This window comes from Ostrinia furnacalis, unplaced genomic scaffold (genome assembly GCF_004193835.3).
Source record: "Ostrinia furnacalis isolate ACB-3 unplaced genomic scaffold, ASM419383v2 OfSCF1098, whole genome shotgun sequence".
Taxonomy (NCBI): Eukaryota; Metazoa; Arthropoda; class Insecta; order Lepidoptera; family Crambidae; genus Ostrinia; species Ostrinia furnacalis.
In genome coordinates this window covers 1,180,330-1,193,380 of record NW_021131337.1, presented here as the reverse complement: position 1 = coordinate 1,193,380, position 13,051 = coordinate 1,180,330, and the positions used below count along the sequence as shown (strand labels likewise).

General features: G+C 40.4%; 2 protein-coding genes across 2 annotated transcripts; one reads left to right on the top strand and one right to left on the bottom strand.

Moving 5' to 3' along the window:
* Positions 1-98: 98 nt before the first annotated feature.
* LOC114351168 (uncharacterized) lies at positions 99-4,136 on the top strand. The gene is made up of 5 exons (XM_028302253.1): positions 99-167; positions 574-760; positions 1,789-1,931; positions 2,390-2,514; positions 3,486-4,136. The coding sequence occupies exons 1-5, from the start codon at positions 99-101 to the stop codon at positions 3,625-3,627; spliced, it is 666 nt and encodes a 221-aa protein (XP_028158054.1). The 3' UTR covers positions 3,628-4,136.
* A 61-nt stretch (positions 4,137-4,197) lies between these two features.
* Positions 4,198-10,410, bottom strand: LOC114351134 (uncharacterized). The gene is made up of 3 exons (XM_028302203.1): positions 9,577-10,410; positions 5,507-5,740; positions 4,198-4,955 (listed from the first exon to the last, which is right to left on the bottom strand). Exons 1-3 carry the CDS (start codon positions 10,342-10,344, stop codon positions 4,773-4,775), a joined length of 1,185 nt encoding a protein of 394 aa, XP_028158004.1. The 5' UTR covers positions 10,345-10,410; the 3' UTR covers positions 4,198-4,772.
* Positions 10,411-13,051: the final 2,641 nt, after the last annotated feature.

The window sequence follows — 13,051 nt, the reverse complement described above, 5'->3', positions numbered from 1 at the left end:
CCGTCATGGTGCCCCAACAATATTGATGTTATTTAAAAGCCCAATAAATATCCAAAGAAAAATACATTTAATTTCTTAATAAACGATTATAATTGTAAATGTGCACACTGGCTCACCGTCACACCAAGCGTCTCACTGCGGCACGTCCGTACTCGCCGGCGTCTGCCGTACGACTGACTCGTCCCACTCGTAACGACGTCACGTGACTGCCTATCACTTGTGTACGTGAGACAGCGTATTGTATCTATCTAGTACGTAGATACAAACACTACATCCCTTCCTTATTAATAAATTTTAANATATTCGGTCGGACACTAAATGTGAGCACTTCCATACGGTATGTATGATTAACTGCCCGACTAAACTATCGGCCGACAAAAAATTGGTGGTCTGGGCCTAGACTAAACGAGACCTGAAACACGAGTTCGAACCCCTACCACCGCTGGACTATTGTGTTTAACCCACTCGTAAACACGAGCATAATTTAGCTTACCACGAGGGATTAAATTACATCCTTTTTAAAAAATGATACTTTTCCGAAGCCCCTGTAAAATCCACTTTCCCGTATTCCAGTGGTACCGCCTGGTATTTTGGCTGGCGTTCCCACTGGGAGTCCTGGTGATCCTGTCCGGCGGGCTGTTCTACTCGGACGAGGCGCGCGCGTCCGCCGCGCTGCGAGTCGCATACGCCACGGTCTACAAGCCTGTCTTCCAGCTGCTCGTCGTCACCCTCATCCTGGGGTGCATCTTCAAGATTGACAGTAAGTCATACAGTGGTATATAAGTGGTTAGCTGACGCAAGCTGAGGTTGCGGGTTCTTTCCCCAGAGGATAAATGTAAATCGTCAAGATTTCAATCGTGTTCTCCCCATAATGCTGAAGAGATTTATAACTCTACAGCTTTCCGCCCGCGGATTCGCGCGCGTGGACTACATTATCTACATATTTTACGGAACCCTATTTTTTTCCAAAATAAAATTTAGTGGATATTATAGCATTCGAATGGTGAAAGAATTTTTAAAAACGGTCTAGTAGTTTTTGAGCCTATTCATTATAAACAAACAAACAAAGTTTTCCTCTTTATAATAATTAGTGTAGATGTAGATCATACAAAACGTCAGTACATAATGGAATAATCCTGATGTGTTTATTCATAGCTTCACTAGTCGTTGAGATTGCTATTGTAAAGCGGCAGGCGTTGTACCACGGCATGGTGTTTCACTGATCAGCGACACTGCTATTTTTATGCGACAGGCGTCTACGGTCCCGTATGCAACTCCCGGCATATTTCCCCGGTTGGTGACTTTGCTATTATGTGTTAGCAGGCGTGTACCTACCTACCGTGGAGCGTGATTGTTCTTCCATATTTCACCACCACATTGCTATTGTAATACTGCAGGCGTGCATAACGGAATATGTTTTTCCCGCCATGTTTCATCGTTCATTGAGATTGCTATTGTGTGTTGACAGGCGTGTAACGTGATGTGATTTTCTCACGTCATTTATTATCTATCTATATAAATAAAAATGAATTGCTGTTCGTTAGTCTGATTATAACTCGAGAACGGCTGGACCGATTGAGCTGATTTTGGTTTTAAAATGTTTGTCGTAGTCCAGGGTAGGTCTAAACGGTGAGCAAATAAGGAAAAATTGCGATGGCTTATTTATTGCCTTTAAGGCGGAACACAGTTCGCCGGGTCAGCTAGTTACTAATAATTTATTAGTAAAACTGTATAGTAGGAATAAAACGGTTATTCCCACGGTTGGTGACGTTGCTATCGTGTTGACAGCCGCGTACCGAAGCGTGGTGGAGTGGCGCGGCTGGACGTGGCTGGGCCGCGCGTCGTACGGCGCCTTCCTGCTGCACACCATGTTCCAGCGCGGGCTCGTCGGCAGCCAGCCGCGGCCCACGCACATGTCCGACTACTATGTGGTGAGCTGCTATCGATAATACCTTCTAACCTACAACGTTTCTTCCGTCAAATTCTTCTCAGCACCAGCTTAGTCCCGAAGTTTAGAAGGAAAGCTATATTTGGGACGTGTATAAGTGCTCTAAGCGCCTACATACTAATAAATAATTTGAGTATGCAGTTGTTGGACATTGAGAAAAAATTTTGCGATATCTGCAAGTGGTCCCACAACGCTACTGAAATCTCCCCATTGACCCCACTGATGGAAACTGAGAAGAAATGTTGTCCCTTATAATGGTTGATATCGAAACCAAAAAAGTTACGTTGCCCCCCAGACATCTACACTTTAAATGATGAATTAAACGATTTGCTACGTTCAATACGGAACTCCATTACAAGACAATGGAATTCTCTCCCAAAGTAGGTATCTATGTCCCGCTCTCCTCGAACCTTCTACCAACTAAGTACCACCCACTTTCAGATGACGATCCTGTGCGCGACGATCTTCCTATCCTACGCGGCCGCTGCGGCGCTGTGGCTGACGGTGGAGGCGCCGGCCGCTGGGCTCGTGAAAACTGCGCTCGCGCCGGCAGGGAACGATAGCAAGTAAGTCAAGCTGTAGGAATTTAAAGTCGGTGGTATATCTTTAGCTTTATTTGTATTTTCCGGGATAAACCTCAAAAAAAGGAGTCCTCGCTCCGTCGTAATACTTCTGTTCTGTCTTCTTCCAAAATCACGTCTTTCTTACTCACTCACTCATTAATTCCTTCGCTTGCGCGTGTTAGTAACGTACAGCGCCATCTGTTGGTGGCGTTTTGAACTTAACAGATAAACACTCTTAAACACTCACTCCCTCGCGATCCGTTTTACACTCCCACACTCGGCTTGGGCGTGGTACAGCCAGGATGTTAAGCTACCGATAGTTGATAATACTAACTCATGAGCTATACTAATCGCACCTCCCTCCCTCGTGACATGGCATGTCAGGGATCAGCCCCCCCTGAAAAAGGACCCAATGGGTACCCAATGGGCAAGTAAGAGTCAGCGTCAAATAGTTCGTAACACCCAAAGTGACCAAAAAGTTTATAGCACAACCTTATTCCAATTGTAACAAAGACGCGTTGCTATCTTTTTGGCTACTTTGGGTGTCACGAATTATTTGACGCTGACTCCTACTTTCCCCATGACGAGGAAACGACTATCATCTGATTTCTCGCTTTAAGAAACGTACAATGAAATCTTGTCATTAATTGTACACTGCCGATGAGGACTCTCCACAAAAGACCAGCTTTCAGGTACTGCAGGAGATTGCGCGTCACACTCGCGCTTTTGACTTCACGTTTCTTGAGCGAGAAGAATCGCCTTGTCCCTCTGTTTCTAGCTAGCTTTAACGCCCTGGCTCCATCCATAGGCATGCAGTGGCTTGACACGCTTACATTGACCCTTACGAATTAAGAGATTTCCAGAATGGTGTTCACGCTAAAAAAATATACCTAGTAACCGACCTGCTTGCTTTTGGCTTCTCACTCGTTATAAGTAAACCATCAAAACGTTTCTCACTTCAAAAATGTTGACAGGCAAAAGACAAAAGAGACCAGGGACAGGACACGAGACTACCTCGCGACACACAACACAGACAAGTGGCAGGGACAGGCCAACGGCCGGGGACTCTCGCTCGCTCCTAGGGCCCGCTCGTTGAGGGAAAACGGCGGGGAATAAACTGACATGGGATAGATTAATTTTTATTTATATGTATAGTCTGCAAGCACGTAGAATTTTGCCCAATCACCCCAAGCTACCCATCCTTATCGCTCGCGCGTAATTATGTTGCTGTCGCGATCGCACACTCACTGCGGGCGCCCGTCGCACAGTCGCGACAGCAATATAATTACACGCGAGGGTCATTGGACAAAATTATACGTGCTCACAGACCGGGCTTTAGAATAAATTATTATTATTAATTATCTTCAAAATTAGCCCTTATTGTAGCGTGGCCAAATGTGATAAGAATGTAGAGCTTTAATAAATTACTTACTCGTAAGTTAAAATAAAGCAGACGCATGTATAGCATATGAAGTGTAGGTAACATGGTTTTATTAGTATTTAACATTTTGATTTAAAATTGTGACATCAACCAAACAATAAAATGTAAGTCAGGTACTTTCTGGACAACATCAGTACTTATTTAATTTTTTACATTAAAATAACAAAATTGAAAGGTTTTTTTACGAGACAAAATAATATTAAAATAATTACAAACAGAGCGTTATCATTTTATAATACTACTAGTATACTATGCTTATTAACCTATTTAAACTTAATAATCTAACTAAATATGAACAACTGCAATGACATCACATGTTTGCATATCGGATTATCAGTAAACTATGTAACAATACATTTCAAACCTTTACCCAAGAAATTGAAGAAGTTTAGAGAAACGTAACATCAGCAATGGCAAGTTGGCAACTCGGTGGGCGCCAAACTACCGCACTTTATCGAAAAACACAATCGCTGAGTCTAAAATTAAATGGCAATCTAACCGATATGCGAGTTGGGAACAAAAGGGTGCCAGCAAAGATTGTATTTTTTAGGCACTTAGACAAGAACGAAACATAAGGTAGGTAGGTATGACCGAGTAGATGTAAATTTCGACCTATAGTTAATGAAAGTAAAACGATTATAGTTTCTTAATTTTATTAATAATACTAGATATTGTACTGTCATCAACTTATTGAAAAATTACGATATCACCCGCGAAAGAACAACACGAATACATAACTTCAACTTCAACTAAGTAAAGTTGCAAATCTCGAAAATGGAAATACTGTACTTTTTCTGTACCTAATCTTTCTGCAACTTGTCTATATGACCTCCCAGCGCAACAGGTCGTTGACGACCCCCTTGAACCGGCTGGCGAAGAGCTCGTTAGGTGCCACCACGAAGGCATCCAGATCGGCCTCGTTGTCCACCTTCGGAGCACTCTCGGCTTCCACCGTCACCACGGGCAGCACCACTATGCCCAGCAGCAGAGCGTATGGAAGCATCTGGAATTAGTGGAAAGATCTTTAACGGGACGGGAATTTGTGTTTAGCTTGATTAAGTTGAAACACGATCATCATCATCAACAGCCCTTTACAGTCCACTACTGGACTATGAGCCTCCTTCACTGTAGTGGAGTTTTTTGCCATAATCCCTACGCTTGGCAGGCGGGTTGGAGATCACAGTTTAAAAGATTGATAATTTTCAGAGAGCGCCGCTGCCCGTTCTCTGTTTGATGTGTAGTCCCTAAGTCGCCTCTTACGACACCCGCGAAACACGTTTGCAACTTTCTTATACAGTTGCAATAGAGCTGTTTATATTTGTACCTATAGTGTAATGTGCTGTAGACTGCGTGCGTGAATGCTTATCGCAAATTCAACCGATAAAATGGTTGAGCTAAGTACTAAGTTCGTGAAAGAGCTAAAGTTTTTGATAGACTAATTTAGCAAAACACTTGAAACCTTCACCAGAGTTATATCCAATCTTGGATTGGTTTTAGCTAGTTTTAAGGTTCGCCTGAAAAATCTACACTTGCAGATTATTTAATTCTACGTACCATCTTCAAATCATCGTCGTAGAGCTTCCTAGCGTACACCTCTTCCACGTCCATCTGATACCTTCCAAGCGCCAGCCCGAGCTGCGCGTAGTAAAGCTCGATGAGCTCGTCGTAGTGCTGCTTGCGGAACTCCTCGTCTGTGCCCATGAAGATGAAGTAGACGAGGTCTTCCACCGGGCAACCAGTGTGTACTGTCTGGTAGTCCAGGACGATGACCTGGACGCTGCCGTCAGCCTGAAAATGTTGAATTCTTCTATTAGTTTATCACTTTCGAGTTATGCGTAAAAAGTTATCAGTTCGTCTATAATTTTATTGGTATTAAGTTGACCCCTAGATAACCCAAATTTTGTGTCTGCAATCACATTCAAAACCTAAGTCTTGTTCAACCGGAAAATATCTACTTATTGTTGAAGAAATAAAACTAACTTATCATTTAATAACATCTACCTAGGTAGGGGAAAGTAGTACGAGATGATCCCCTTAAGCGGGAATCGCTGTAAAATACATATTTTTCAAGGTAAACCAAAAATAAAGACGATTACTACTAGTATATTTATCTATCCAACTTTCCTAATACTCAAAACCAGAAATTAATTGAGGTTTCATTAAAATATTTAATTTTTTGCAAAACCTTACAAAGTAATCATCTTGTACACCCCTGTGGGTAAGATGATCCCCCAGGTAGGGTTAAGATGATCCCTATGATTATATTCTATGATCTATTCTTTTCTGGTTGTATTCCTTTCTGAGTAACTAATTATGCGAACAAATCGTTCAAAAGTTATAAAAGAAAAACATTTACGAACTAAATAACGAAAATATCTTATTCTTCCTTAGCACCTGCCAAAAAGCGTTTAAATAATTTAAGCGCTTTTTGGCTTGAGCTGTGTTGCATATATCACAAATAAATGCACCTGCTTCATCACCCTCTACCCCAGCACATGCTTTTTGGCCCCATTTTCCACAATCACAACATTATGTTCATCCCTACCCTTGGTACCTATCGCTTAAAATTTTTTTTTGTTCAGTACCTACAGCCACTCAGTATCATCTTCTTCAGACTCAGGTGAGTTATATGAAGTTCTTTTTCTTTTATTTGACTTCCCTTTACCTACTCCATTGCCTTTTTTGTTTTAATTCCCAGGGATCATCTCGTACACATAGGAAGGGATCATCTTGACCCAAGTCCCACTTTTTGTAAAATTATTTGCTAAAACAATCTACAAGTACGCGGCTACGTTTTTATGGCCAAAATATTAAAATTAAACATAATAGAAAGCCTAACCACAACAGTAATTACATTTAACATTGTTTGAATAAAAGTAACATAAGCTCAAAGTCATGCCTATTAAAGATCAGGAGTACACATTTTTTCTTTTTTCTCGTCAAATTCGTTGTATCGCTCACGCCACCATTACGATTTGACTGAGGCGGGGAGGTGTCCAGAGCTATGTTTTACCAGTTAAAGAAACTAAATGACGTTAGTGGTTTCAGCACAATCGCAAAGGATCATCTTACCCCAAGGGATCAACTCGTATCTACTACTTTCCCCTACTTAAATTAAGACTAAGTAGGTATATGTTTTCCAGTTATTAATAGACAACAAGCAAATTTCCAGGTTCAGGAGATCAAGAGTTATACAAATCAAGCAACAGACTTATTATACTCGCACACATTGGCATAATAATGATGCACTAAGTACCTACCTACTTACTTAATTGCTTACTTTTAAAAACAATAGGCCAACCGGTGCGGTTGCGAACATTGTTTAAAATTATAAATGGACTGTACGTAGGTTACCTACCTAATCCAAAAGATGATTCGGCAGGGGGCATCCCAATAATTACCTAAGTACTTAGTACCTAACTTTAAACATTTTGTTGAATGTTGAAACATTGACATCAAATGATGTTGTCGATTCATGAACCTTGGTGTATTGTATCTCTGAACCTTGGCACCAGTTCTACATCGCTGGTCGCGACAATTTCCCTAGTTCAAGGTCCTTTTGTGGCACAACAATGGATATCGTTTTAGTTATTTATAATTCAGAGAGTTATTTTTGTATTTCATAAAATGAAATATGAACTAAAAAAGAACTCTTATAAAATCGCTGCCTATAGGGTACATTATAACTCAATGCCTATAGGTAGGTTAATCGAATCGGAAATCGAATCCAAGATTATTTAAAATTCCAAATCTCTAAATATGTATATACGTAGGTAGGTATGTACTCGCACAAATGTCGGCGGATGCCTGCCCTTATAAGGGTAAATCTGGTCAATTTGTAAACTGCCCGTTAATATCAGATAAATTGCCTAATCATCTGCGCTATTGGAGTCTAACCACAAAGTTGCAATAATTGCATAGCAAAATGTAAATATTTTCGACCTTGAAGCTATACCTACTTAAACCAACTTTGTGAGGAAATCTTACAAGCTGGTTTGTCCAATTTTTACAACTACAATAAATGTTTCACAATCTCTGTTAGAATTGGCAACGCGCGACAAAACACAGTTCTCAGATGGACGCGGTAAAATTGTTGAGAAATAACGAATTCAAAAAACATATTTTTTGTTCAGTTACTATCGACATTCAAAGCAACTTCAACATTAAACCAAGTTAAGACGCTGCTACATGACTTCTTAATAAAATTTAATTGAATTCCTACTTACTTATTCATAATCTACGTTACGCGCCATACAAAGCTATCTGCACAATGGCACATCTAAGGGCCCCGAATACCGTAGCCGAAAATTTTCCATGAAGGGAACGTGTTTACCGTCACGTAGTCCCGCGGCCCTACAGAACGTCACGCATAGAGTTATTTCAATGGACAAACACAAATGGATTAATTAAATTCATCCTCTATTTTTAAGATATTGTAGTTATTGTTCGGGGTATCTGGGTTAACTAACTAAAGTATGACAAATTGTTTGCTATGTTCATTGATAAAGATTGATTACTTATTATCATTGTTTTTAATAACAATCTTCAAGTTGCCTAGTACGAGTTTTTGATATCAGAAGCCATGTTTTGTTAGATAGAGATATTTTTGTTGTCTTTGTTACCCGGAAGCTATTTGTCTTGTTTTTAAAGCTCCGTGCAACTTATGAAAAAGTCTTTTACCTACTACTTAATTTTCAGTTTCAGATTTTAACTTACCTAATTTTGAACTCGATATTGATTTAGAATTCACGAATGTTTACTGTGATGAAAAGCTTTTACCTTATTTTTTTTACTACCTAATACTTATTCTGTACATAAGGCGGTGTGCTGATACGGAACTCTACACGTAATTCGCACTCTTCTTCACATGGCGAGTTATTTATAACGACGTAGGTCACGACCTGTGTCAGACTTTGTGCTTTACTAGGTCGGTTTTTAATGTTTCGGGTTATCTTACTTAGTTTGCTTTGTACATAATGCTTAGAACATAATAATAATAATAATAATAATAACCAGGATACTTGGCATAAGCCCGTACCTGTTTCATTACTGCCGACTACGGTCGAGATCAAAATTCTTTTGAAAAAACAATAATAATAATAATAAAAGTTTATTTAACAACTTTAACATTTTTTTACATTGCTTACATTGCATTGTTGTACATACATTTCCTTAAAGTCAAGTGCGCTTAAATCTAAGTTACTTGGCAGGTAGAGTTAAGTTGATGGTTCTTTTTGTGCAGTTTCGGTTTTCAATCCCAAACCCAGTTGGCTAATAAGTAGTCTAGTGCCTAAGATTCCAAATAAATAGAGTTATTTTATTAATGATCAGCGTCTTGTTCCAGAGACAGCCTCCTAATGATATTACGATGTCTCAATAAGCTTTAATCGTGCTCCTAACTGTTAATAATTAGTGCAAGACCTTGAAGTTTGAATTATTATGTGAAGCACAATATGTCATCCCGTTTAATTAGATGTATGATAGTGTACTAAGTACTTACTTATTAATTACGCTCACGCAAGGCCTTTGTCATTGAATTTAATTGTATTAGGTTACCATACACATAGGTAAATAAATAATACTACCTTATCTACTCAATCAATCAAAAATATGCATTAAATTACCTGCTTTTTGTGCAGCAAATTACTAGGTCTGAAGTCCCCGTGCGCGAGAATCGGCGTGTGCGTCGGCATATGATATTTTGTGAATAAATCGCGACCATCATGGGCCTCGAAGAATTTCTTGATCCTCTCGTGGTGCTGCTGGTCGATGACGGCCATGGCGCCGCCCACCATGCGCTCCCAGATGCCCTTCATCTCCGGGTCCTCATCGGACATCACGAACTTCAGGTCCTTAAGCAAAATCTCATACTCCGCCGGATCCTCCTTTTGGAGGACAAACGATAAAGCGTGGTATTTCGCCAGCACCTCCACCGCCTTCGACGCCTGGTCCCAGTCCACCGACTTGAACCTGCTAAAGCTCATGTACCCGCCCGCCACCAGATTCTCCAAAATAATCGTCTCGTTTCCGATCTCCTCGCTCCCGCCATAATATTTGGGAAAGACAAATCTGTGCTGCTCCGGCACCTGGTACTTCTCCTGGAAGCCGTTCCAGATGTTGACGAGTTTGTTGTAGAAGATCTGTTCGGTTCTGTACAGGTTGTCGGCGTTGACGCGCGAGCGGATTTTGACGCTGATGGAGGCAACTTTCGCGAAGAGGTTCAGATCGGGGAGTCCGGGGGTGGAGAGGGTGGCGAGGAAGAGGTTGGAGGTGTAGTTGGCGCCGCCGCTGGTGATGGGCTTGAGGGCGACGTGCGCATCGTCGTCTTCGTAGCGCTGGTCGCGGGCGACGCGGCGCAGGAGCGCGCGCAGGCTGGTCTCAGCGTCCGCCATGCTGGCCGGCGCGCGAGTCACTGCCGCGATATCAGGTGACGCAAGTTTGGACCGCTCGTGTCGCAACCACAATCAAAATGTTCAGTGCAGATTGTGTAGGCAGTTAGAATATTTTAAGAGTAGGCCTAATTGATTAGCTCATTGAATGCCAACAAACTATCTCATGTTATTATGTACTCTCTGTTATCAGGGCGTAATGGGAACATGCCCATCTAAACAAGATTAAACCCTGTTTGTCATGTTTTGTGATATCAACTAGAGCACAAATATGACGTCACTATAGTCGTTGAGCCCTCGCGAAAACGATTCACGCACAATAGAAACTCAAGGTCTGAAAAGTACTAAAATTGGGGTCCGATTTGGCGTTTGTGGACGGATGTGGGGCCGTTGCTCAGTAATGGGATCAGCCAAACAAACCCTTTGACACGGAGCGGTTCCATTTCAATATTGACAATGGGACTTGCAAACGTTGAACCCAATTCCCACTTCGGGTCTTTTGTACTGACGCAGTCTCTAAGTATAGGTACCTTGAACAGACGGTTTCTAATTTTTGTTGACCTAATGCCTTTAGAGTTTTGCAACAACTGTCCCTGAATGAAGGTAAGCTATGAATCTGAGTATCGCAATTTTTTTAACATCCCGAACTCTAAAGGCGCATTGTGTGCAGGGGCGTTCACAGGCCTAGGATTGGGTAATCCGAGCGAGCCCACGATTAACGAGCGATTAGAATTAGACCTAACGGACGGATTCGTTTCCGAGGCGCGGGCGCAATGAACGCGGCCTCGCCTCGCGGTCATCGCGCATTATTCACTTTACTATCGCGGGACTTACAATGGGAATGACATAACTGTGAATGAACGCACACGCTGTGTACAAATACAAACAAACCGATTGTAAGATCGTAGTGCTAATGAATGTCATGAGTCAGTGATAATATTTTTTAATTGACCGGTACCCCACGTTGGGCACCAATTTTTATTACTGTTAACCCCTCTATGCAAAGTGCCAAGTAACTTTGCTTGATAATACTGTATGGCTTAGGATGCTGGCATTTCAATTAATGTGATCAAAAGCGACTTAGACTATTTCAAATTGTGGATACAAAAGGGGCCATTTAACTAATTATATCCTGGAAGATAATTGCCATCAATTAGGGGGCATTTTGGACCAAGTGTGTATTCGTACAATGACAGACGTATCTACCTACTAAGTTTTATAAAATAGTTATGTACAAATTACGTGTATTTTATTGTAAAGGAAAATGTAGTATACTCGTACAGTAAGAAAAACAAAATAAAAAAGCAAAATCATTATTGTTTCTGCTTTTATGTAAATCTCTGCAGTAGTAATATCTAAAAACTCATGGGGAAACAAATGGCAGTTGCCTAACAAAACATGCGATGGCAAAAGGATCCAGTNAAAGTAACCATTGGGCTTTGATATTACGTCATTCGCATTGGTAAGCGCATCACGTCCTTAGAACACAACAAAACATTAAAATCAAAAGTTGATTCGTCTTTAACTTTCTACGTAACTTTCTCTCATATTGGATAAAAAAAGAAATAATCTTACTTCCAGTAAAACAAACAAAACCAAAATAAAATTGAAATAAAACACTTGTTTTCGTATTTTCCTTTTATTATCTCAGGAATTGTTTGTTTCCATATTAATATAATATCATAGTATCATTACAGTGGATACATGTCAGCAGGTAATGACGAATGCACGAACGCTGGTACCCGACTGGTTTCAAATAAACCACTATTTCAATAGAAAATATACAAGTAAACTGCTTTCTTAAGGGCTAGCGACACGTGCCCACGGGACAACCGCGGGGTCGTGTGGCCAGCCCTTTTCTACCATTATTGAATCATTGGGACAAGGCCTTTCAAGCCAGACATAGCTTTGGGAGATACACTTTAAGCCACTTCCGTTACAAGCAGCCAGTGTGAAGTGTTCCAAATTAAAAACAATACAGCGACCTCACAGGAACGTCGCAACATAAACACAGCCATCAAACAAAATTGATACGTAACATTATTTAAATTAGGTCGTCATTAGAGCATCTACTCCCTACAAACCGATCGCAACCTCGGAGTACCGACATTCTATAATACAATAAATTATTTGGTCGTACACGCTATGTATAATATTACAAACGTACACAACTTTTTATATAAACATTTATTTTTATTACAATACCTAGTAGAATTTCCTATTCTTGCATTCAACTAGAAACGACGTGCAGTAAACAAACAATATTTAATTTGTTGTAAATTAAGCATTATTCTTATATCAACAAAGTATAAAATTATAAGTTCTGTAGAAAATACAGTCGTCGGCTTATATTTATAGCGAAATAAAGCGAAGTCGCGGCTAAATTTATACATACGTAACAGCGATATGTGGTAGACAGTAACATCATAAGCTAGCTATACGTGTTGCGGCGAAGGCAATCCAAAGGGCTTTTTGCGCAAATCCCAACTATCAGTTTTATTTATCTAGATACATGTCAGCTACATTAATTTTTATAAAAAAAAATAAAACCGACTCCAAAAAACATACACTAAAAAGTAGAAAAATAATTACTAATCTTATTTATTAGGATTTAGGACGAATTAATATTTATGTATACCATGATTGATACTTTTGGAGTCGGTGCCAAGATTATGAAACATGTGAAGTTTGCCTGCACCGACTCCAAAAG